The sequence below is a fragment of the Urocampus carinirostris genome, chromosome 17, assembly GCF_059441175.1.
Source record: "Urocampus carinirostris isolate Australia breed hairy pipefish chromosome 17, RoL_Ucar_1.0, whole genome shotgun sequence".
Lineage (NCBI taxonomy): Eukaryota > Metazoa > Chordata > Actinopteri > Syngnathiformes > Syngnathidae > Urocampus > Urocampus carinirostris.
The window spans coordinates 27,407,300-27,433,414 of NC_142365.1; the positions used below are offsets into that span (position 1 = coordinate 27,407,300).

At 39.2% G+C, this 26,115-nt stretch overlaps 3 protein-coding genes across 7 annotated transcripts in view; 2 read left to right on the forward strand and 1 right to left on the reverse strand.

The window, feature by feature from the left end:
- clip2 (CAP-GLY domain containing linker protein 2) overlaps nt 1-2,521 on the reverse strand; it is a 36,329-nt gene extending 33,808 nt beyond the window's left edge. For all 4 annotated transcript variants that reach the window (XM_088321035.1, XM_088321034.1, XM_088321033.1 and 1 more), the window contains exon 1: nt 1,906-2,521. The gene's annotated coding sequence lies outside the window, so the exon portion shown is untranslated. The remainder of the gene's footprint in view (nt 1-1,905) is intronic.
- Nucleotides 2,522-6,524: 4,003 nt separating this feature from the next.
- cldn2 (claudin 2) lies at nt 6,525-10,008 on the forward strand. Its single transcript, XM_088320470.1, has 2 exons — nt 6,525-6,941; nt 9,139-10,008. The coding sequence occupies exon 2, from the start codon at nt 9,154-9,156 to the stop codon at nt 9,943-9,945; it is 792 nt and encodes a 263-aa protein (XP_088176596.1). The 5' UTR covers nt 6,525-6,941; nt 9,139-9,153; the 3' UTR covers nt 9,946-10,008.
- Nucleotides 10,009-12,877: 2,869 nt separating this feature from the next.
- Nucleotides 12,878-16,585, forward strand: LOC148349678 (claudin-2-like). 2 transcript variants are annotated; one of them, XM_088321057.1, is made up of 2 exons: nt 12,878-12,952; nt 15,199-16,585. In XM_088321057.1, the coding sequence occupies exons 1-2, from the start codon at nt 12,917-12,919 to the stop codon at nt 15,835-15,837; spliced, it is 675 nt and encodes a 224-aa protein (XP_088177183.1). In that variant the 5' UTR covers nt 12,878-12,916; the 3' UTR covers nt 15,838-16,585. The 2 variants fall into 2 exon arrangements, with proteins under 2 accessions (XP_088177183.1, XP_088177184.1); XM_088321058.1 differs by having other exon boundaries at nt 12,879-12,947.
- Nucleotides 16,586-26,115: the final 9,530 nt, after the last annotated feature.

Consider the following 26,115-nt stretch of genomic DNA (forward strand, 5'->3'; position numbering starts at 1 on the left):
AGAAAAGGTTTGCAAGTCATTCTATTCTAATTTTACTGACATTTTAAACTTTTTCCCAACTTCAATGGAATTGACTTTTGTATATGAAAACCCAATTTCCTCTTGGCAATTTTGCTGAGTTCTGTCACATACATTGACTCCAACGTCCTCCAATTTTTCTCTTCATTTGTTCTGTTGTGCATTTCCTGTTTTCAAGACATATAGCCTTTAGTATTTTGTTTTGACGCCTATTTGTCTTTCTCGGCCTACCAGTACGCTTGACTTTAACAACCTGCCCATGCTGTTTGTACTTAGTCCAAATTGTTGATACAGCTGACTCTAAACAGCCCACATCTTTGACAACCTTATGAGTAGAGTTGGATAATCCGGTCTTTGGGCTCAAGAGACATCTCTCTTGTTGGAGCCATGATTCTTGCCAATCCACTTAGTCCAGGAGCCCTCCAAGGTGTGGTAACTGCTTTGATTTTAACTGCTGACTAACAAGCAGACCTAAACCAAGCCGAGCGTGTCCAATTGAGGAAAGGAAATTGACTATGTGTGTCCTTACTTTCTACTCAAAATGCACTGATTCCATATTTTCTTCCTCAGGATAGAGTGATTCCCTATTTATTTCCCTGCATTTGCTATATAAAAGTAACATTTGGTGACCATTGCAATGTTTTTTTCTTAATTTAATTTAGTGTTTCTGAATGCCAATATCATGCACTTTGGAATTACCTTACAATTGTTTTATGTTTGTGTTCTGAGTTTATTTCACTGAATAAAGTAGCTGAGTGAGGGTCTGCTCAAAACTAGCGATTCCATACTTTTTGCTAGGGGTTGTATTTCTGCTTTAAAGTGCACAATACTTTCATTGGATACATTTGAGAAGCGGGCAGCACGGTGACGCAGTGGTTAGCGCGTGTGCGGCACAGTTCATGTCTTGGGAACCTCCTGCGTCGGTTCAAATCCAGCTCCAGAATTCTGTGCGGAGTTTGTATGTTCTCCCCGTGCTTGCGTGGGTTTCCTCCGGGCACTCCGGTTTCCTCCCACATTCCAAAAAACATGCATTTCAATTGAATTGGCCGGTCCAAATTGTCCCTAGGTGTGAATGAGCGAGCGAGTTGTCTGTTCCTGTGTGCCCTGCGATTGGCTGGCAACCAGTTCAGGGTGTCCCCTGCCCACTGCCCGATGATTGCTGGGATGGGTTCCAGCACCCCCGCGACCCTACTGAGGATAAGCGGTGTAGCTATTGAGATGAGATGAGATGAGACATTTGAGAAGCTGATTTTTTTTTTTATTTGGGTCACAGCTTGTCATTAGTGTAGTGTTTTCCAAAACAAAAGGTCTCCGGTCCCTAGGGAAAGCTGAGTAGCATGGGACGAGTTCTGAAAACAGCTCACCAGTGCTGGGTCATTGTGATTTTCTAATAAAGTGGTTTTGTTTAGTAGTTGGCTGGATCTATTTAACCCTAGTGCCAATAATTAGTTGAAATCAATGGCAATTAAAATGTCACAGTAACAAAGTAATAACATGATAAATTCTTATTTTAGAAATGCATATAAAACTGGTTGCCGGTTGGATTTTTTTATACAAAAAGTAGCTGCTAGCTTCAAAAAGGTTGGAGACCCCTGCTCTATATTCATCATCTTCGTTGTCATTATTTTGTCACGCGGTCAAGAAGAAAATATACAAGGCGAATAAATGCGTCAATTGTGATTCTAATTGTTACAATGAAAGGCCCCGTCATCTTGAGGCCTGCAACTGATAGTGCTGAGGAAAAATAATTGAGAGGCGTAAATAATGTGCACCTGATCCTCAAAATCACATTGTTTAACCTATTTGTAGTGAGAGAGACTGCGGCAAGAGGGAAAAAAACATCTCATCGCATTCAACAAAGAACCAAACCTAACAGTGAATACTCACAATGAGGCACAAGGGTCCAAATATAAAAGGGAGCCTTTGGAAATATTCCTTGCTGGGGAAAAAAGGGAGGATGCCACTCCCTAAACCGGAGGGGATGCAAATATGGATGCTCAGGGAAGCAGAAAGGGAGAGTCCGCCGCGTGGAGTCTTCCGATCGGTTAGCACTTAGCTTCCCCGCAGCGAGCACCGAAAAGCGCTCTGGTCTCCCCGACGTGTCTTTTTCGCACCCCACAATCCGTCTCTCCGACTTTTTCCCCGTGACCGCGAACGCATCGGAAGCAACTTTTCTTTCTTGTTTTCCTAAGAAGGCGGCGTCCGTCTTTGCGTGCCTTCCCCCGGGGATGTTTTATCGGTTCTCTCCTATTTGTCCCTCGTTAGGGATAAGCGCAGCCTCCCCGTGACTGACTCGACACCCACACCGGCAAAACGGAACAAAAGGGGCTGAGGAAGCGGAGCCTCCTGGGGGACGAATATGAAGACTATAATCTGACTCCCACATACTTCCCAGACTAAGTTTAATACAATTGAGATATACTTTTCCTACAGTTTTTTGACTAATACGTATAAGTCACAACGTTTGATCAACTGCTTTAATATTTACATCTACACTACACATAATTTGGCACTATATTAATTGTGAAATATGTGACCCAGTGACGTCAAATCCCTTAGTAGGCTTTCATACACCGGTTTCACGTGTGCCTCGCTAAATCGAAAACATCTGGGAATTCAACGAATAAAAGTAATTAATTTTGTAGAAAAAATACGCCATCTGGTATTTAATCCACGCCGAATCAAATCAACATTAAACATAAGCATTGACCTTTAGAAAAAGGCATACTTTTTAAATTAATTGTTACTAAAAAAACAGATTTTCGAAAAACACGAACATTTATATCAAAATTCAATGGAGGGGAATTTGTACATTTTACACACGGCCATAATATTTTATGGGATGGCATAATACAGAAAAAATAATAACATTTGACGTGTGATCATTATTTGATTTTATTTTGAAAAAAAAAAAACCTAACATAAAATTCCAATCAAGTACCCAGGATCCACTTCCGGGCCGGCAAGATTGAGAACAACAGGATTGGCTGGTAAAACATCAGAGCGCTCCAATTGGTCACATCTCCAGCGGTGTTGCTTGACGCGCCCTCGCCCACCCAACGCAATCATGTTATTTGGCGTTAACGTGTCAAACTTTTGTTATTATTATTATTTTAATTCTTAAATGTTTCTAAGTCGGATATACAATAATATAAGAAAACAAGGAAAAGGAAGAAAACATGTTTGTTGATGCTTTCAAGCATCAGTTCCTCCACACGTTCACTAGAGGTCAGCAAAAAACTGCAAGAGCCGAGTTTCAAAGCACTGAAGTCATTCTCTTCTTTTTAATTAAACAAAATTTGTCTCCTAAAATAAAACAAACCACATTCACCCAAAACAGAACAAAAACAGAGTAAAAACATAAAACCAGAACTATACAAACCGTATTTATCAGAGAGCTAGTCATTTAGCTACCGCAGATAAATAATGGTTAAAAATGGAACAAGATAATTGGGAAATAGGAATTTAGGCACTTTTTGAATTTGCTCAAAGGGACAGTGTTTAATATTTAGTGCCTCCTAGTGGTACAAAATGTTCATTGATTACAAAAAACATTGATTTGATCTAGCTACATAACTATATACCAAAGCCATACAAGCTTTGCACAGCAAACAGCAACCTGCCACCCAGCCCACATATCCTCAACACTTGCCACAATGCCTTCCGGTGTATCTTGTCATATGCTTTCTCTAAATCCAGAAATGCCCAATATACCTCTCTTCCTTGTCACTTTTCACTTAACTGCCTAACTGCAAAAAATCTGATCTGTACACCCCCTTCCTCTTCTAAACCCACACGGTTCCTCCCCAAGCAGTTCTTTTGTCTTATCCCTTATTCGTCCAATCAAAATCCTGCAATAAAGCTTTCCCACCACACCTAACAGACTTATACCTCACAAATTACTACACATCAGCCTGTGACCTTTCCCTTTGTACAAGGAAACCACACATACACTATGCCAGTCCTCTGGTGCCACTCCGAGCACGAAACATATATTCAATCATCATACACACTATCACAGATACACCATCTCTCCTGATGTGCTCTACCGTGCATCCATCCAACCCAGCAGCCTTCCCTTCATTCATCGACCCAACTGCTGCTCCCATCTTCTCCCTCACAATCTACCTATCATTTAATTCACCAGAGGCATCTGTCTACCACCCACAGGCACAATACACATTTAACAGCTCACTAAATTTCAACACAAGGCAAAACTACCTAAACTATCATGCTGATGTTGATTTTTATAAAAAAAAAATCAAAGGTCAATAAATTTGGATTTATTTTACATAGTGGAATCCCTACCTAAGGTCGCCTCCATGTTTGTCTGCAACTTGCTGCTAAGCTGTGCTCTCCTGCACTAGTTTTTGTTCTCATTTGACAATGCAGTGCCATCGTGTGGTCAAATATTACCCACTGGGGCTTTAAAAGCTTATCTCCACTTCCCAACTCAATTCCCAGTGTTTGAATCAAAACGCCATAGAATATAATATAAATAAATGTATTCATTTTCCATTAAGTACAGCAGTACATTGTTTGGAAGGAGATTAAACATGTCAATCTGGGATAAACATGTAATAAAACACTTAAAATATGAAAAAAATATGAAAAAACAAATACCAAAGAATATAATTGTTTTTATTGTCATTATTTACAACATAGTGTTCATTTTTTAAATTGAAATTATACTTGCCAGTCCAGTCAAGTCACATTTATTTGTAAAGCTCTTAATCACAAAATGTCTCAAAGAACTCAACAGGCCACAACTACACCACCATCTGATCTGAAGCCGGTATGTGGGCAAGGAAAAACTCAAAAACCTCAGCATTTGGAAACTAAGAGACCTTGAGAAAGGCCTACACAAGTGGTAATCCCCCTTCCAGGATGTCCAAACTGCAATAGATGTTGGATTGGGAAACAATACTCAAAACATAGTCAAAGTCAACAATTAACACAGGTAATAAGTAAAATTGTTCAAAAATTCCGATACAACAATAACGCAGCTTCCCATCTCAGCCAGTTAGTCAATGCAGATGATGACATGCTTCAGGTCCAGGAGCTGGTCCACAGGATAAACATGTAATAAAATACATAGAATATAATTGTATGTAGTTTAATTGAGGGTAGCACGGTGCAGAGGTCCAGGGTTCAATTCCAGCACCGTGGCCTCCCTGTGTGGAGTTTGCATGTTCACTCTGTGCCTGTGCGGGTTTTCCCTGGGCACTCCGGTTTCCTCCCACATTCCAAAAACATGCATGTCAGGTTGATTGGCCGGTCCAAATTGTCCTAAGGTGTGAATGAGCAAGTGAGTTGTATGACTGACTGGCAACCATTTCAGTGTGTCCCCTGCCCACTGCCTGAAGATAACTGGAATGGGCTCCAGACCCTCCGTGACCCTAATGATGTACTCCTGCGGCCAGAGAGAGCATTTGGTTTGCATTTATTTTAAAGACGAAAAATAATAACTTTTGATAGAAATCACCTAGAGCAGGGGTAGGAAACCCATGGCTCGCAAGCCATATATGGATTTTTCATGAGTACATCTAACTCTGAGACAAAATTCAATCCATGCACATTACTCCTGGCTGTTACAATTCGGATATGACTGGGGTTAGAATTCATTCATGCGAAGCCAAAGCAACATTAAAAAATACAAGGGTTCCATCCAGTATATATATGACATAGACTCAACTACAGTATATATTCAGAGTGTCACATCAACAGACCAAGTTTTAGCTGTTATAAATCCACTGTTGGGGCACTTTATGATGAAAACCTACAAAACAAACTGTAAAAGACCAAAGATGCTTGGCTAGCAACCAGAGCAATTTGATTGGGTGAGGATCGGCAGAGCTATGCACAGAGCGCACGCACCCCCTTCTCTCTGTATTTTGTGACATTTTTACAATGGAATACAGGCTCTGGCATGAGTATCATTTTATGAATTTTATCAAATCATTAAATGTTACTCATTGAACTAAAATGCGCTGAAGATTTTGAGTTTTTGGCAGTTTTGTTGAATTTTGTCTCAAAATATATAATATGTCTCGCTCTCAAAAAAAATCTAAATATTTTGCTTTTATGACTGGGTCAAAAAGATTAATGACCCCTGTCCTCCAGACCTGTTTCTTTTTCTTTGCCATATTTAGAAATTTATGGCGGGCCGGGTTAAATCATCCAATGAGTCGCATCCGGCCCACGAGTCGTAGGTTTGACATGGATGATATATGATTTAGTTGTATATGAGTTTGATAACGATAAAAGAATATTTTTGGGCCATAAGCTTGATAAATTTTGTATTTATAATGTCACATATTTGCAATTGCATCATTTTACTCTATTTTTTTCAAGATATATATGATTTTTGTGAGAAACTATAAACAAGGCTGACATATAAATATTTCTACAACTTAACCAAGGCACTTTTTTAACACCGCATTTCTGAATAATAAGGTCCCTGTTCCGTTTTCAAATAAAGGCCTCAGTGTGTGAAACCGGTGGTAGGACCACTTGCCAGCGCAGTGGGATTATTCCGCTTTTTTGTTTTTCTAATCCCATTAAAACACCGCGTGAGGCCAGGAATACTGTACAAAGAACGGGGGAAGGATGGCAAAGGTTGTTTTCTTTTACTGATGAGAGAATGATTAACTGTCGCGTGTGTTTGACAGGTGACAAACCGGACGGCAACAGCAAGTGTCCGATGGGGATGAAGATGCTATGCAACAAAACACGAGTCCTTTGTCCTGCCTTACAAATCCACCTGCTTTTGAAAAATGAATCAAACAGTCGTTCAATTTGACTTTTTAGGTCAGCTTGTAAAGCTCCAAATATGTTGAAGTAGAGTGATTTTTTTGAGGGGGGGTCTTCTGGAACAAAAGGAGCAGCAACAGGATCGCCTATTATTTTACACAGCGTGCAAAGTAAGTAACTTTTTAGATTTTTCTTTTACAAAACGTTTTCAGCTCTCTACACTAGAATACAATTTGATATTTTTGGGTCAGATTTGAATGGTTTAAGGTTACAAAATGAGACAAGATAAAGCAGAGGTGAAGTGTGTCTTTTGAAGGGACAATGTATATTATTTAACCGCTAGATGTCGCTGTATTGTGTTGTGCAACCAAAAACGAGTGGTATGAAAGCACAAGGAAGAAAAAAAAAGACTCAAAGTGACCAAACTGCATGTTTATTTTAAAGTGAGACCAAGTGTTTGTGTGTGAATGAATTGCTGTAACAATTGGATACGTTTTAAGTTTAGGTAAAAGTTTGGCACTTCCGGTTTCCAACAAGCACATGTTATTGTTGGCGGCACGACGGAAGAGTGGTTAGCGCGTCAGTAGCACAGTAGTGAGGTAATGGGATCAAATCCAGCAACCAGCCTTCCTGTGCGGAGTTTGCATGTTCTCCCCGTGCTTGTGTGGATTTCCTCCGGGCACTCCGGTTTCCTCCCACATTCCAAAAACATGCATGTCAGGTCAATTGACCTGTCCAAATTGTCCCTAAGTGTGAATGAGCGAGTGAGTTGTCTGTCTCTCTGTGCCCTGCGACTGGCTGGCAACCAGTTCAGGGTATCCCCTGCCCACTGCCCCAAGATATCTGGGATGGGCTCCACCACCCCAGGGACCCTACTGGGGATACGCAGTGCGGATAATGTGTTTCTTTAATCTTCTGGAGACAGATTGTGTTTCGCATGTAAAATACTATCTACCACTTTTTAGTGTCAAAAGTTTGACATGTATGCATCGATGTAGTTATAGTTGACTCTTTTTTCTATACTGTATCAAAACTGATGCTACCATTTGCAATTAATTACTCTATAAAGTTCTGGTGGTAGCTCATAGCAATATTTTAACATGCCGCTGCCCGTCAATGCCGAGGTCCGGGTCATCTCTGAAGGGCGGGATAACGCTTTACATTGAAAAACAACGGCGACCAGAATGATGACGGTCCTGTATCTGAGTGAGATCAGGAGACTCCTCCTGTTACTGGTGACCATGGAAAACAGTGCTGTTTCATGTGAAGCAAAGAGCCTGTAGAGGAGGACTGGGCACCAACAGCATGTTCTTGCCCAAGACACATCACAGAAAGTGCTGCCCCTATGACCCAGGTCATTAAAGGATCCAAGACCTGTGATAGCTACTATCTCTAGCCTGCTAGGTAGTTACTTTATGCCTGTCAACTCACTATAATTCTAAGCATTTAAACAACACTCTCTACTGTTAGAAGCTAACTAGTGACTAAGGTATGAATTTTGTAATGGAGCTGAGTAGCTGGTTAGCTATTATTATCTACTTAGCCAAAATTTTAGGGAAATGTCTCTAAATATACACTTGGACTGTAATTGCCAAAGAATATTTAGAAACACTCAGTCTTAACCTTTTAGCATTTCTTTGTTGCATAGCCTACATGCAAACATTTTGACATTAAAAAGTGGATTTTATCGCGTGCTTTATATGACACTCAAAACACAATCTTTTTCCAGAATTAAAAAATAATAATAAATAAATAAATAAATATATATATATATATATATATATATATATATATATATATATATATATATATATATATATATATATATATATATATATATATATATAATAATAATAATAATAATTTCCTTGTATTGTCATTCTGTGTAACAATGTACACAGAACGAAATGTCGATTGCACCTGACCCGTTGTAGCGAGCCGATGCAGCCGCAGCCAACAGAGGGCGCCGCCGACCACTTTTATATATATATATATATATATATATATATATATATATATATATAAATATGTGCATGCTTAAAATCGTACGCGGCAAAATTGGATCAAAATAGGAATCCAATGTGATTTTTGAGGTTTCTTATTCACGAACAAAGATTTGGACCCGCTTAAAGATAAAGCAGCTGCAGACTAAATTACTAGTCTAGAGTAAAGATTTTTTGTCGCTGTTTAAATTTGAAAAAACCGCTAGATTTCATTTTTTAAAATCTGTACGGGAGAAAAGCAGTAGTCTAACGCGTAAAGTGGTAGTATTAGTGAGTATGTTATTGTAAACAACACACACAGTTAGCATCATTTACTTTCAACAGATGATGAGCCAACTTTGTCCTTATTTTCCAATTATTTCAGGATTCTTGGGTTGCCATGGCCTCTGCGGCTCTGGAGCTGGTGGGCTTCTTCCTGGGTCTGTTGGGCCTCCTGGGCAGCCTGGTGTCCACAGTGCTCCCGTTCTGGGAGAACACGGCTCACGTCGGCTCGAACATCGTTACGGCCTCGGGCAACGTGAAGGGCCTCTGGATGGCATGTGTCTACCAGAGCACCGGAACTTTCCAGTGTGACACGTTCAATTCCATCCTGGCTCTGTCCTCTGACCTCCAAGCATCCAGAGCTCTCATGGTGGTCTCTCTCGTCTTATCCACACTTGGCCTCGTCGTCGCTGTTTTGGGCATGCAGTGCACCGTATGTCTGGAGAGCTCCGGAGAACTTAAGAAACGGGTTACTGGCGTAGGCGGGTGTTTTTTCCTTGTGGCTGGCTTTCTGACGCTTGTACCCGTTTCCTGGACTACCAACAATGTGATACAGAACTTCTATAGTCCCAGTGTACCTGCCACCCTCAAATTCGAGCTCGGCGACTGTCTTTACTTAGGCATAGTGTCGGCTGTGCTTTCTATGCTGGGTGGCAGCTTGCTTGCCATGTCTTTCTGTGATGGGCAAGAGGGTGGAGGACACAGAGGGAGGCGGTATGGGGGTGGAAGTTATCCATACCCTATGGGTGGAGGCAATATGCCAGCTGGACGAAATCCCACCACCCTGCAAATGGGAGGCATCAATGTGAACAGTCGGGGGCAGACTTTAGTCCGAAGTGGAAGCGGGAGCTCCAGAGGGGTACACGGGAAACCCGTTGCAGCAGGATATGATGTCACGGGATATGTTTGAAGTATTAATGCTCAAGAGAGACTCCATTTGTGTTGTTATAAAATAAATGGCTTCTTGTTTGCAGACTTTTAGAGAATTGTGACAAAACAGGTTAATACATTTTGTTTAAATATGAACAAATATCAGGATAAAGCCACTAGGACAAGAATATTGAAACAAAATGCTGACATCAATATTCTACTAAAAGGCCTGCCTCCCAAAGTTTCTGCTTAGAAAAACTCATAAAGTACTCATACTCGTTTGGCTAGTGACGAGAAGCGAGGTCCGTTTCTGGGGAGGCACAGTTGTATTTAAGTCAAGTCAAGTCAAGTTTATTTGTATACCCCTTAATCACAAAGAGTATCAAAGGGCTGCACAGACCACAGAGTTTTGCAAACCACAGACTGTTACTACACCATCCCCTGATCTAAAACCTACATTTACAAATAAATGAACCCAAATCTTATTCCTTATTGATTAATAGGGCAGAAAGCAATATACAAACTGTAGTATAAAGAAAAAAACGTGTAATTGTTTTACTTTAACTCATAAATAAATTCTATGAGCTGCTGTTTTTGAAAGAGTTAGTTAGTTTGTTAATAATATCACACATTTTATCGTTTGTGGCTAAGTAGGGCACCAAATGAGAATCTTTGGCCTCATTATCGCCCTCGGTCATGAAGCAAGAGAATTGCATACCACACTTTGAGACTCTTTGTAAATAAAGGGCTATAAAATAAAAATGACTTGACTTGACTTTGCACTTGCAGACACTCAGCAGAGTAAAACCTTATATACTGCTCCTTTTTGATAAAATCCTCAATAAATTGGAAATCCTTCAATATGAAAAAAATTCCATGCAAAAGGAAAAAGAATTACCGGATGGCTTGACTTTCTGTTAGTTTGGTAATTCTAATTCTATTGTTTGGGGCTGTGGTTAATCCATGATCTAACTATTGCCCCCTGCCAAGACGCAAGAGAATCGCATGCCTCACTTTGCATGAGCCGATCCTCAACACAGAAATACATCACATACTATCCATACATTAACTGCACCGCTTATCCTCAGTAGGGTTGCAGGGGTGCTGGAGCACATCTCAGCTGTCCTCTGGCAGTGGGCAGGGGACACCCTGAACTGGTTGCCAGCCCGTCGCAGCATCACGGGCGGCACAGCGGTTGAGTGGCAAGCGTTTCTGCGGCACAGTTCTTAGGTCATGGGATCAAATCCTCCTGTGCGGAGTTTGCATGTTCTCCCCGTGCTTGTGTGGGTTTCCCCTGGGCACTCCGGTTTCCTTCCTCATTCCAATAACATCCATGTCAGGTTAATTGGCCGGTTTAAATTATCCCAAGGTTTGACTGAGCGAGTGAGTTGTATGTCTCTGTGTGCCCTGCGACTGGCTGGCAACCAGTTCAGGTTGTCCTCTGCCCACTGCCCGAGGATGGCTGGGATGGGCTCCAGCACCCCCGCGACCCTACTGAGGATAAGCGGTGCAGATAATGGATTAATGGCATCACATACTAATTGTATTAATGATATTCATAATGTAATGTGAAAATGCACAGTTTTGAAAAAAATAAAATACAAAAATGTTAAAGTTTAATTTAATTTAATTTTTGAATTTCATATTTACATGATGACAGATGAGGCTGTGCCTCCCCTGCCTCCCCTGACTGCACGTCACTGTATTTGACCATATTATTCAGCAGGTAGTTCAAGTCGTAGCAAAAAGCTAACGTGACCCTGCTAAGGTAAAAGCTTGTTACAAGTCGTTTTTCTAGATATTCCTAAAGTTCTTCAACCCGAATGCTAATGCTAGGCAACTCAAATGAGGCCTCACTAATATAGCTCCCTGAACTAACCTACAAACGTAAAACACACAACAAAGTCCATCAAAGAGCACAACTGACCTACAAACAGAAACTGGACAAAAACAAATATACACACAAGGATCAATACTGGATATGTGGTGACTGATCTTAACTAACAAGAGGGTTCATATTTGGAAAAACGCCCAGAGAAAGAGATTATGCTACAAGCATTGTACAAGTGTGACATGTACATTTAGTGTAATATAAATTTTGGTCTCCATTTTCCTTTTTGGGAACTTAGCTTTAGTATTATGGTTCAATATTATATGATCAAAAGTTATAGATGTAGACCCACAAAGGGGAGGAAAATTGGTTGCCACATACAAACACAATGTTCACAATTAGATATGTTCAAGGTACAAAAACACGTTCTTAGAAGGGATGTAACATCAACAGTTTAGACAGGAAAACATTCATTTTATTGTTAGAAAGATACAGGTTTTTGGAATGAGACCATATATAATACTTGTCTAAAATACACGTGGATCAAATTCTATTCATTTTTTACTTGCCAGAAAAATTACAACAAGACAGTCATGCAAATGGAGTCATACTGTACTATATTAAGCAGTAATCCCATTTTGTGTAAAGGTCACTATCTTAACCAATGGTTGGGAAACTAAAGCCCCTGGGTTACATTTGGCCATTTGAAACAGGCCAGTCAAATACAAATGGTAAAAGACTTGACTGCTACCACTGCAACTTTAGTCCCAAGTGTTCTTTCATGAAGGGTCCCCACCTAATCAAAAATATATTCTTCATTAAGCATTTTCTGTACTTGCTATTTTTATCATGCATTCAATTTATTTATCAAGATATTGATTTCCATTCAATAAAAACTTTCTGAGCTAGGCCCAATCCTACTGAAAGAATTATGCCAAATTTTTCACATCACTTTAAAATATCCATTACAGCACTGCTTGATCATTTTTGTATAATTTTAAAACCGCTTTTTATGAGTCACAAATAAGAAAAACATGAAAGCAAAATAATGATTATGCAAAATCTACATCAGAGTTTATGATGACCATTATGAAGCAATAAAGACACAAGACATCATACTCTTCTCATAATCACCAAAGCTCTTTTTAAAATAAGTTTTCTACGATTCTGACCAACTTCTATGACCTCGTCTGTGACCAGATTAGTCAAGTGTATGGTTTGTAAAATCTTTACAGAGAAGATATTGGTTTCTAATTTGGGACATTTAAAAATTGTCAGTTCTGAGGTCATGAGATTGAACTTCTTGTGTGGAGTTTGCATGTTCTCCCCGTGCTTGCGTGGGTTTCCTCCCGGGCACTCTGGTTTCCTCCCACATTCCAAAAACATGCATGTCAGGTTAATTGGCCGGTCCAAATTGTCCCTAGGTGTGAATGAGCGAGCAAATTTTCTGTCCCTGTGTGCCCTGCGATTGGCTGGCAACCAGTTGAGGGTGTCCCCTGCCCACTGCCCAAAGATAGCCAGGATGGGTTCCAGCACCCCCGCGACCCTACTGAGGATAAGCGGTGCAGATAATAGATGGATGGATGGTTCTGCCTTTTAATTAGCATAACGGCAGTTAATGTAAAAAAAGAATTGAGGGCTTATTTTGCTCTCTTCCATTTGTTTATTGTACTTTGGTCGTTAAAACTCATGTTCAATCAGTTTGACACTATAATAGCCCCAAACTCTTGGAATTTGGTGTCGCACCAGGGGCGATTTTAGATTCAGGGCTTTGGAGTGTCTGTCTGGTTAAAAACTTGTTCTTTCGATAGATAGATAGATAGATAGATAGATAGATAGATAGATAGATAGATAGATAGATACTTTATTCATCCCCGAAGGGAAATTCACATTTATTTCACTCAGAGTGATATAATGTAAAATTCGATTATGATAAATTTTAATTAAGATATTTTGCTAAAGGCTCTTTATTTCAAAATGGCATTTTTATCAATTGAATGTTCGTTTTCAAGCCTTTTTTATTAATTGAATGTTCCTTTTTATTGAATTATGGCACTTCTGGGGTTCCATAATAACATACTTTCACGGTAATACACTGGAGCCTCCATGGACTCCGCCAAAAGTGACACTAGCTGGGCCAAAGAGGAGCGGTGCTAGGAATCTAATGGACTGAATCATTTCAAGGAAGTGGAGTATTTTAAAAGTTCTCAAATGATAATTAGGTACTTAAAATTATTAGTCAACAGGTTGGCACCTAGTAAGTTGCTAGTTACACAAAATCGCCATGGCAAACTCAGTAGACAAAAGCAAAGTAGCTACTATCCAATGTTGGTATGGGGGTTTGTAGCTGGGGAGTTTCTAGCTAGAAAGTAAGCTATCAAAATTATGGAGAATGTTCTCTGAAATAAAACTTTAAGACATTTTTGCTCCAAAGGATAAGTGTGCTAGTTGGCCAGTGCTATCATTGCCTTGTTACTGAAAACGACACTTCTTCCTTTGAGTGTTTGTTTGACAGTTTTAATTCTGAATATTCCGGGCACAAATAGGGTACGGGACGGAGCTCTTTGATTCACAAGTGCTTAATAAAAATGGCTGACAATCACTTTTATACTAGGGGGGTCAGGTTTTGACAAAAAACAATCTTAAAAGGTCGTGGAAAATACCTACTTAACACCAGCCCAATGTTTAAACAGGTTCTGTCTGGTACTGCGAATTCTCAAACCCGTCTCATCACTACAAACTAAACACACCACTTGAAACAATGTAGAGATTGAATAACAAGTGATTAATGGACATATAAAGAAGTCAAAAATTACATTCAAATGAATAATCAAGGAGTCCATAAATAAATAAGTGAATGACTTGAAATAATGAAAAGGTTATCGATGAAGAAATCATACCGTTGAAATAAAGGTACAGTGTGTAATATTTTGCCTTCCAGCTAACGCAATTTTTGCCATTATTTTACTAGTCTGTTCCGCACAAGAATGTTTTTTTTTACCATGTGGCCCGCGAGCTAAAAAAAGTCTGAAACACCTGCTTCGAGACAAATACTTCAAATGTCAACAACTCTTCCATTTATTAGCATATAATGTTCAATGTTAAAGATAACTGCTGAATGCGAGCTTCGCATATAATTTACGAGAATTTGGGTCAGCAAAATTCAAGTTGGCATAGCATAGCATTTAAAAAAAAGACTTAGTCTCGCTTCAAGATAAAGCAGGGGAAGACTAAAATACGACTCTTAAGTCAAGATTTGAAATAAGCAATATATTTATTTTAAAAAACAGTGGGCTGTTTTAAGAGGGAGAAAAATGGTAGTCCAAGGTGTGAAGCGGTAGTGATGGTAGGTATGGGTTAGTTATGCAACCACAGTAGTTGCAGTTAACACAAGACATTTTTTTTCACCTGTCCAGCAAACTGTGTAGAAATCACTTTCCACTCTTTCCTGCATATCCTCAGATCTGTTTCAGTGCCATGGCCTCTATGGGTCTGGAGCTGGTGGGCTACTACCTGGGCCTGTTTGGCCTACTGGGAAGCCTTGGGACCGCTGAGCTCCCCTGCTGGACGGTCTCAGTGGATGTTGACTCCAGCGCTCTGACAACGGTGGATACAACAAAAGGCCTTTGGATGGAATGCATCCACAGACTGAACAGTGGGACCACATGCTCTATGCACAAGTCCGTGCTGATGCCGTCCGATAATTTCAAGATTTGCCATTTTCTAATGTTATTCTCCGTGAGCCTGTCTACCTTGAGCCTGTTCATCACTCCCGTGGGAATGCTGTGCACCAACTGGTTGGAGAACTCGCCGGCACTCAAGAGAGGTGTAGCAGGGGCGGGCGGTACCTTATTCTTCACCGCCGGCATCCTGATGATGGTTTCATTGAAGGCCGGCAATTCGGTCAGAAATTTTGACAGAGTCAACTCCACGCTTAAGTTCGTGCCGGGTAATTGTGTTTATTTCGGAATAACCTCAGCTGTGATCTCTGTGCTTGGCGGATACGTGCTGGCCATGTCCTTCTACAAGAGACATATTTGCGGAAGTCGGCGAGTCGGCTACATGTGGCTGTGGCGCAAAGCTCCGGCACAATTCCAATAGGGGGCATTACCGTGAACAACAGGGATGGTCAAAGTGGCTCCGTGACCTACACGGGAGTCGTTTTAATACAGAGAGTATGTATCAACATATGATGTCACGCGTTACGTGTGATTTCCCAAGATATTCGCCTCACATCTTAGATATGGTTTTATTAGTAATGTGATTTGTTGTAGAAATTGGAGGTCCGATAATCGAGAGAAAGTCTTCTCATAAGTGGATAAAAGACATAGACAGGAGCCAGCTTCGTTATGGAGGGAGATGTCACTTTATTGATGCGTCAATAAAGATCTCACAGAGCTAGGAACATGACAATGTATTTAAAGCTGGTAGTGACGATTAGGCTTCGATTGAGTACACCCCAAAAGGCGGTCCTGTATCACGTATCAAGTACAGAGCGTCCCGTCCCTTGCACGCTATCTTCAAGGAAACTTAATGTCTGCCAAGAGTATCTTCAAGGATGTCTACCCGACCTTTTCCCACAAACGTAAGCAAGTCTTTCTAAATTTCCACATGTATGCAAATCCATTCTACATTTGCAAGTGTATTTGCCACAACATATCCCCCCCCTTTTTTTTTTTTTTCTTCTTCTGTTACCTTATCCCCCCTTTTGGGAGTTCATACTCCCATTTTGAATGGAAATTAAAATTGAAAATCAATACAGAGTAGTGGCAAAGTATTACAAATCATAGACATCAATACACGGACAGAGTTTACGCGAATCGAAAATAAAATAAAATTCTGGCGGTCAGCCTGCTGTGATCATTCTAACTTTCATTGTTCATGTTTCATTTACAAAAACCCCCAACACTCCAAACATCTGACCCATGCACTAACCCCCCCTTCATTTATCTTTATCCGTACACACTGGATTATACACGCGGACCGTCGACGGTTGATCGGTACGTGATAAAGGTAAATGAATAAATGAACTGATAAGTGAGTGATAACAAATTTCGGTAACAGTCGTCGGTACATTCCAAGATGAGTGCATGACTGGATAGTGATATCCACATTGGCCTTTGGCCTGACCCCCGTGAACAATTTGAAGACCATGCATTGTCGTATTCGCCAACGGGTGTCGTGAAGTCAGATGTTGGAGTGAATGTTCATCCCAGCAGGCATCACGCTCAGTTTCCATGCAGCAAAAAACCCGGAAGCGACGATGCATCCTGACCATCCCAGACAGCAGCTTGCTCCCCGGCAGTGTGACATACCAACAAAAGAATCACAATCAGAAACCAATATATTTGTTGCTGTTATTCCTAGTGCTATATAGTGTGTTGCGTGTTTAACAATAGTGCTAATTGATATCGTATTCAGTCCAGATCATCATATGTGTCTCTTTCCGCAGATGCTCCATTTTTTATTATAATGTAGACTGACTATCAACGTTGCCAGATAAAATTCAAGGCGTTGAATTTAGTTGAGTCATCTGTTCTTCCTCACTAAGGAATAGGCTTGGATACTTAATCACTAACCGTGCTCATTGAGCTTCTGCCACCCTAGTATTAGCCACTACTGTCATTTGTTCTCCAAAAGTCTTAAGAATTCCTCTTTTAAGAATAGGTATGGCACAGAAACACAACAAACACATAATTATTACGACAGTTAGTACAAAAATTTCCCCTTCGCTAACATACCACCCCAGTACCCAAATGTAGACGAGAACCAATCAAAAGAGATACTGTTCTTTTCAGTATTTACTGTCACTTCATTGCTCAACTCACGAATCTTCGACAGTGCTTTTGTGAAGCTTCCTGCTTCGGATGTATTTAAAGGTATATAAGTACAGCATTCCTCCTTTATCATATGACACACGCCTCCTTTACTGGCTAAGAGAAAATCGAGGGCCTGACGATCTTGCCAGGCCATCCTAGATGTCTCATGTAATTGCTCTCCTACTGCACTAAAGGCCTCGTTAGTGTAATTAATAAAACGTCGTTGGTTGTAATAAATCAATAAATGTAATTAATCCATTCTGCGTTCTTTTTCGGAGTTATCCAGATAAATATCGATTCTAATCCAGACTTAATTTCATTCCTAGCTTTAAATTCCTCTGGAATTCCTCTCGGCTGTCCGATGGTATCTAGCTATACACGTCCATCCGGAACATATGCTTTCTTTACTGCGGCCAATTGTCAACAAAAATATTTCATTCAATTACCTTTTCCCCTTTACATTCCTTTCTTTTGTCACTTGCATGTCCCCCTCTTCTCTTTTCCTCAACGCCTACTTTCTTTTCCCCTTTTTACCTTCTTTTACTAACTTTTATCTTTCTGTATTTGTAACTTCCTTACTTGCTCTGTCAACAATCCATTTTCCACATAACTTTCCCTTCTCCTACGCCTTCTAACACTTTAGCCCATGGGAAATTGACATATAACCATCTTACTTATTTATTTATTTATTTATTTATTTACTTATTTATTTTTCTTTCCAAACCAATTCAATCTACTATCTTAGCTTCACCTACTTAATGTGAAAACGACGTGCATTGATCCACAATGATTCATCTTACTCATTTTTATTCGACCCAATGAATATTTCCTCCATATTCAATGAAAAGAAAGTATTTACTCACGCTTTTCCACTATTCTCGTACAACAATGCTTCCATCTCAAATTACTCCATCCCAATTCACTCAATTGGATTTTTCCTCGTCTTCACATTCCTTAATTTTCCAATTTCGAACTGAAAACTGGAATATGTTAACTTTTTTCTTTTTGTTATTATTCTATCCCTTCTCGGTGTTATTCTGGCATTAACATAATCTAAAGTACCTAAAATAACCAAACATAATTTTTCTAGACTTTTCACCCCTAAATTCATCGTTTTCCAACTGAAAAAACATTTATTATTCTGGGAACTCCATAGGCTCTCGGACGTTATGTTGCACACCCTTAGCGTCAAAACGATTTCTAAAAAAAAACGAACGTTTTCGATTCCTAACGAGACGTGCTATCGGTTCTATCTAAAACAATACATTTTAAACCGTCTTCCTCTTTAAAAACGTTTTTCTCGTCTCTTTGAGCACTGTATTGTTCCCTTTTTCCTTTTCCTTCGATATTTTTCTTTTAATCCTTTCAGTTACGTGGGCCGATTAAACGCTGGACAACCATATAGACAAGAAAGATAAGAATACAGGAAAGAATACAAACACTTACAACATTGAACAAACATAAAACATATGACAAGACAGAGGGCCCACAAAAATTTAAGTTAATTAGTCAAATTAAGTCAGTGCACATTGAGGCCATGTGCCTACACAACTACCGAGTTAGGGTTATGGTTTTCCTCTTCTACACAATTTCCCGAATTTTACGTACTGGCCGTGCACTCATTTTTGGCCGTCGGCGTTGTAACCTCACTCTTCAGTGCTGTCGCCGTGGGTGTAGGTTTTTCTGGACTTTGGTGTGTCGGTACCCTTCTCGCCTGTATCGTCACATTAAGGTTTAGCATATTATCCGTCACTTTAGTCTGTACTGTCGTCAACACATTCGGTTTCTGGTAGTCCATCGGCACTCCGACTGGTTGCACGTCTTTATATTTATTTTAAGTGGAAATCAAAATCCCCACTATAAGATGCCCTATCCATTTTGAGCATTCTATCCCAAAATTCTAACTAGAAGATAAACAATTTATTTTTTAAATTGTCAGTTCTAAATTTCAAATTTTGCTTTTTCACTAAATACAGTCACTGGATCAGTTTAACCATTATCCTTGTCAGAATCATTTACCCTGATTTGAGTGTTTGAGTGTTCTCTTTTGTAGATTGATCACATTCGAGAAAAAATTTGTATGCACTTCCTATTTGCATTCTCTTCCGATCCTCAATGTGCTATCCCGCTGCCGGCCACTCCCCCCGAGGCAGATGACTAGGATAGATTGTTAAATTGTCAATTTAACCCAAGAAAAGACGTTTTTATTGTTATGATTCACTCTTTGTCTTGCCTTTTATAAAAATCATAACCTATATATGATCTCTTCAGTAAGTAAACTTGTTCAAAATAACAGTATTTTGCAAAGAAAGCAGGTAATTCACGCTCAAAGTGAATGATTTTGCCAAAAATGAAAAATACCATCCCAAAATGTTCTCAATGTGGGCGATTTGCTAATGGTGAATGGTTATCTTAATTGATTTTTGTTAATCAATTTGACAAACATTGTAAATTTTGTAATATTATATAAAAAAAAATTTCCAACATTCTGCTTCTTAAAAAGAACCTAAAAAGAAATCCGTCATTAAAAGCGCAATTCACCACCAGTCCATCGTCCCAAAAACAATGGTTCTAAGTCAAGGGTGGGCAAACTTTTGGCGTCACGAGCCTGGGGACACATCCAGTTTTTCTCATTCACAGTTATGATGTTATATTTCATTATATTTATTTCATGTTTATCTATTTTGTGTATATGTATGAACCCCTACTGAACACCAGCATACCTTCAGGGCAATTGCAGTTGATTCAACAAGGTTCGTTTGCTTTCGGAACGGACCAATCCCGTTTCAATCCAATTGATTCAAATTGATAATGTGTTTCGATTTACAATAGTTTCATCATTCCATATTTACTGCTAGAACCAATTAAACCTATAAGTAGAGGTACAACTGTGTTATTGTAGTTGTGCACGTATGTAGTATTTCTGTCATGTCCAGCATGGTCGCCGTGGCGACCGTCTAATTTGCGAGTGTCCTTCTTAAGGGCTTGCCCGTTCTGAGTAAAAGCCTGTTTTATGAGTATTCCTAGTCTGAGTTCCTGTTTGCCTGTAAGCCAGTTGCTGTTTTGTTTATTCCCTGAGCGTTGGACAATTTGCTGAATAGAAGTAACCGGTCGTTAAGCGATTGAGTTCTGGTCCGCTCTGCACTTAACTCAACCATTCCTGCAGTAGTATCTTATAATATTTACAAAATAAGATTCTGTAATATTTTCGAAGTCTGTTGTAGTATTTTTGAAGGATTTTTTTTTTTTTTAGTAGCGCTAGTATTAATGCTGTTGTAGTTTTGTAGCAGTATTCTTGCAGAACTTCTGTAGTTGGTCTTTTTAGAATTATAGCCGTACCATATACTATGTCCCGTTTTCCAAGCTCTATATTCCGTTTTCTAGTAATTTCATAGAATTTCTGTAGTAGGATTTACATTATCGTAATACTTTACCATCCCATTTCTTGTTCTCCTTTGGTTTACTGCACATGAATGGCTGGATTAAACCCTAGAGGTTTAATTCTGACCCAATTGTGGAAAAATGTATTTGATAATGTTACTTCCGGCGCCGTCACGAATGGCAGCCACTCCAGCAGCTCCCGTGTTATTTTCGCTACTTTTGTGATTTATTTATTTGTTTATTTATTTTTGCGTACTTTATCAGTGCCTTGCAACACTTGGATTACTTTCTATCCTACGGATATGAGTTTCAACTCGCAAAAATACGTACATTAAACAACACCACCTACATTGGACATTACCGAATCTTACTGCAATATGTATTCTGTGTAGCACTATTTAGTTACCCTATATAACATGCTAAAGTGGGCATTTGCACGTCACACTGGGTATTTGTATATTGTATTCTTTTGGCTTTATTATTGTATTGTTCTCAGCTCAGGGATGCTGCTGGAAATGTGAATTTCCTTCAGGGGATGAGTAAAGTATCTATCTATCTATCCATCTGATTAATTCGTTCACCCCTGTGCTCAGCATCTTTTTCTATAATAAAATTTTATGTATTGCGTGGTACGTATCTTCTTATTCTAAAGCAAAACAACATGTTATGTCTATGTTTATTTGCCTTCAATTAGATATTGATCCTTTTAATTTCCTTTTATTTTTATAGCTTATCTATAAAAATACTGTTATATGTTTTGCACAATGCTGACAACTTTTTTGCACTACAATGACTATTTTTCACCAAATGCATATTTACACAAACCTCAACTGTATGTAACATTTTAAATGCACATTCTTGTGTAAATATTGTATTAATTATAACTATAACCTTATCTTTTCCGATCCTTTACCTAACTCTGAAGATGGAGTGTCATGCCAAATTTAATTGTCAGTTACAATATGTGAACCCGTTTTGTAACTATGTCCGTAAAGGTATATTCCATTCCATCATAAATGGTCTGGATTTATATAGTACTTTTCAAGACCCTGGGGAACTCCAAAAACACTACCAAATGTGTTGTTTTTTCATACTTTTGTCTCAAGTTTTTCATACCCAATTTTCAGCAAATTATCCTTATTTAAATAACTTATGTTGTATGTTTGTCTTAGTGTTTCTTTTTCCTTTTCTTTCAGAATTAAAGCAAAACAATATACTAGGTTAAGTATTTTGTGGAATTCAGGGGCACTTAGAGTCTCGTTAGGTTTTATCGTGCTTACGTACTGAGATGTTTTAGTAAATTAGCCAGTTTATTCAATTTCTAAATCTTTCTCTAAATTTAAGTACTAGTAGACATTAATTATCTCAGTTTAATTAATTTCCATTCATTTCCCATGCAGTTATATTTTTAAATCACCATGATATGTCTCGAAATCCACTAATCCGTTATTTTTAATTCCTTTAATCCTTTCCAGGATTGATCAATCCTTTTCTCATTGTCTTCTAAAACAAAAATGCTCTTTTCCATAGACATTGTTTCATTTTAACTTAACCAAACCATAAGTCAGCATTTGTTTCACATTTATTAATCATTTGTCAAACGTAACACTCATTCTAAAAAATTCAGTGTGGACTCAATTGTCCTAAAAAAAACTGCCAACTCGAACTCAATGTCAAAAATTTCTAATTGTCTTTTCATCCCTCTGTAATCATAATCTCTTATTGTTGATTCGATATAAAGCAATACCTACTTGTCACTCATGAATTATCTTTTTGACTCGTATTTATTTTATATTATTATCATAATCTTTTATTCCGCGCAACAATCTTCGTTTTTACGCAATTGTCTTAGTTCCCTTTGTTTCTTTTTTCCTTTTCTTTTTAAAAGAAATATTTCATTCAGTGACTGAAATAGCTTCAGCTACGTTATTAATGATTTCTAGTCTCGAATTTTCTTCCCTGTGATAATATGTCGTCATTTTCAAACTTCTTTCAATTTTTTGATAATTCGAAATCATTCATACCACTAGTAATCTTTTATTGAACATGAGAAAAACTAAGGAAATAATCTTTTTATGTATTACGCCTCTTTTGAATTTGTCCATTTATAACCAACGAAAAGATGGACACTGACATTATGGACGGTTTCCAGTCGTCTTCTTTGTTTTACTCGCCCTTGCTTTATTAGGAGCATAACTACACGTCTTAAAAATTCTTACCCTTTTGCCATTCGCATATTCAACGAGAGATGATTAGTTTTGTTACTTAAACATTCTTTCTTTTTAAACTATTCTGTATAATTATCTTGTATACACTCAGTGTTCTCATTTCACCATGTACCTGTGTCCCAGATGCATCATCCATGCTGGGGACGCAACCTTTTCCTTTAAATTGTCATTATCATTTAATTCCTCTTTAACAAAGATTCAACGCATTACATCATCGTTACTTTGGTTTTGCTGTATGAGATTTTATTTTTCTGCACGCCGATCTTAGCTAATGAGATCTCGTCGCTTCGAGATTACGTCATTGCTGTTGGTAATTGGTTAAGTCAGTCTTTTTCATTGGACAAAACTGCTTTTTTCTCAATTTATTGAAGAGAGCCAGCTCATAAATGCCCTTCTTGCACTTAACTTGGTATTTAGTTCTGTAGTTATTTATTTTTTATTTATTTTTAATTGATGTAGTGTACTATGTCTTTGTTTTAAAGTGCTATATTGAATCGTTAGTTTTGTGATACTGTTTAGTATACCTCTAGGGGCATTTCTCTATTACCGTATTACTGTTGTAGTATTTCTACGGTACTTTCATTCAGCGATTTTAATTTTCACTGTGTGACGTTTTGAGTGTTGAGTGACTTAAAATTCGACTCCCTCCCGCCGTCACTTATGAGTGCTGAGGCTCATTTTGTCTGTCATTTTGTCTCAAATTATTGATTCAAAACCTGATGCAAGCCAAGTTATTTTGTGAAAATGTCAAAAATTCCTACAACTGAAGATACTTACGTATTTACTTTTAGCACAGGCGCTGGGCAATGGAGTAAAAGTGCGCATGCCCTGTTTATAGTTCCCAACACTTACCCAATCAAAACGTTTGAGTTTCTTTGCTACAGCTTCTGGATAAAACGTTCGTTCTCGGTTAAGGTTTTTTCCTGCGAGTTTTTATTAGAAATGTCTTGATAGTGAACCTAAATCGTTTAATTAGCTTTCTTATAAAGTATTTTTAGCAACTTACATCCAAAACAGGGACCGCTGGTGTGACTACGTGACTGTAAACTAGAGTAATAATTAGAAGAAAATAGTGCTTCTTTGGGCACTGTGACTCTCCTTATTTATCCTGTTCAGCACTTTTACTTCGGTTGCACTCCACAGTGCAAAGACATCTTGGGGTCAATGTATACACACTGTCCCTTTAAAAGATTTCGAGTGCATGTTTCTTATGGCACCATATTTTAAACATTATATTTTACACATTTTCGTCATATCTCACATTTTTCTCTTTTCCTGTAATATTTTTGATTTTGGTACTTTCGAGCTTCCATACCTCAGGGCCAGTGAGCCCTTCATGAGGTAAAATGTACTTGTACTTCCCAAATCCTCAACCGTTTTGGCATGTTATACAGTAGTGTCACACTTAACCGGGCCGCTGTCTCTAGGATGCGTCATGGTCTGCAACTGCAGCGTCGCTTTTTGGATCTCCGGTTGCACTTTCGGAACCACAATTTCCATTCGCCGCTGCGATTTCTCGAGCTCTGCTCCTAGTAACAATCATATCAGACAATTTATTATCACACACAGCTTTGTCATCCACATTTTGTTTTCCTAATTTTAACGTTACTGCCCTGTTGATCTTGCTTGGTCTCGTTGACGGTGGCAGCGTGAGCCGTGGTACCGCGGTTCAGATGGTACCATTTTGAGCTGCCCTCGACCTGGACTGCGGCCAGCGTTGCCCTCACGACGGTGTACGGTCCCTCACGCCTCGGATGGTTCCTCTTTCGTCGAAACCTTGATGTAGACGAGATCCCCTGGGACGTCTTTTCAAATGGTTGTTCGACCTTGGACTCTTGTCAGCCGGTAGATGACAGCCGTCAATTGTCTCATACAGTCTCTCAGTTCAGTTTGTAGTTGCTCAAGTGGCGGTCCCTTGTAGGGACCTCCTAGATGCGGCGCTGGTCTGCCTGTTAGCATTTCATGCAGTGTTAAATGCGTGATCCAATGAGTTTGCATGCGATAACTCATCAGCGCTAACTGTAGCGCATCCCCTCAGTTGAGCCTAGTACTCACAAAGATCTTGTTTATCTTTGATTTTAATATTCCATTTACTCTTTTCCACCATCCCTTGACTTTGTTGATAAACCTCACCGAACCGTTGTTTAATGTGTAGTTTTTGTAAGATGCCCTTCACGACCTTTTGAACAAATGTTATCCGAGCTTATTTCTGACGGTATGCCAAATCGCGGAATAACTTCTCTAATCAAAAACCTAATTACTGTTCCCGCACCTAGATCTTTTGATGGCACTGCTCCTATTATTCCTATTACTCCTATTATTATTATTCTCACCGTTCTACCGTGGCCTGTAAATACGGAGACCAGTAACCTTGTTTTTTCAGCTATTTCACACCCCCCCTTGCATAATATTTTTAAATTGTGCACTTGTATCTGATATAAAGTCAAAGGTATTCCCCTGTTACCTATTCTCCTTAATAATCCTCCTGATGCTCCTGCATCTGGAGACACATCACCGTTTTCCTGGAAAGCAGATTCAAAATACAATTTTAGCAGTATTTCTGTGTTAAAAATAAAATAATTCACAATCCAAACGTATCAATATTCCTCAGATTTGTAAACACTACGTCAATCAACAAGATTCTAGCGTGATTCAATGCAGACTCGTGTTGTTCGTTATCACCGCCTCGTCGACGGCCTTGGCCGTCTGGCTCAGTCCATCGTGACGTTCCACTCGTAATCCGCTGCAGGAATGTGCCATGAGCTTTATCAGTGCCACACTGACCTTGGCGCCCAGTTGTCTACCTCTTTCTCCTCGAAACTGGCTGCAATCAGTTCAGATTGCCACCTGCTCACTGTTTGAGGACAGCCTGGATGTGCTCCAGTGTCCCCACGACCCTGCTGTAGACAAGCGGCGCAGACAACGGATGAGTGAACGTCTTTGTTTTTTGC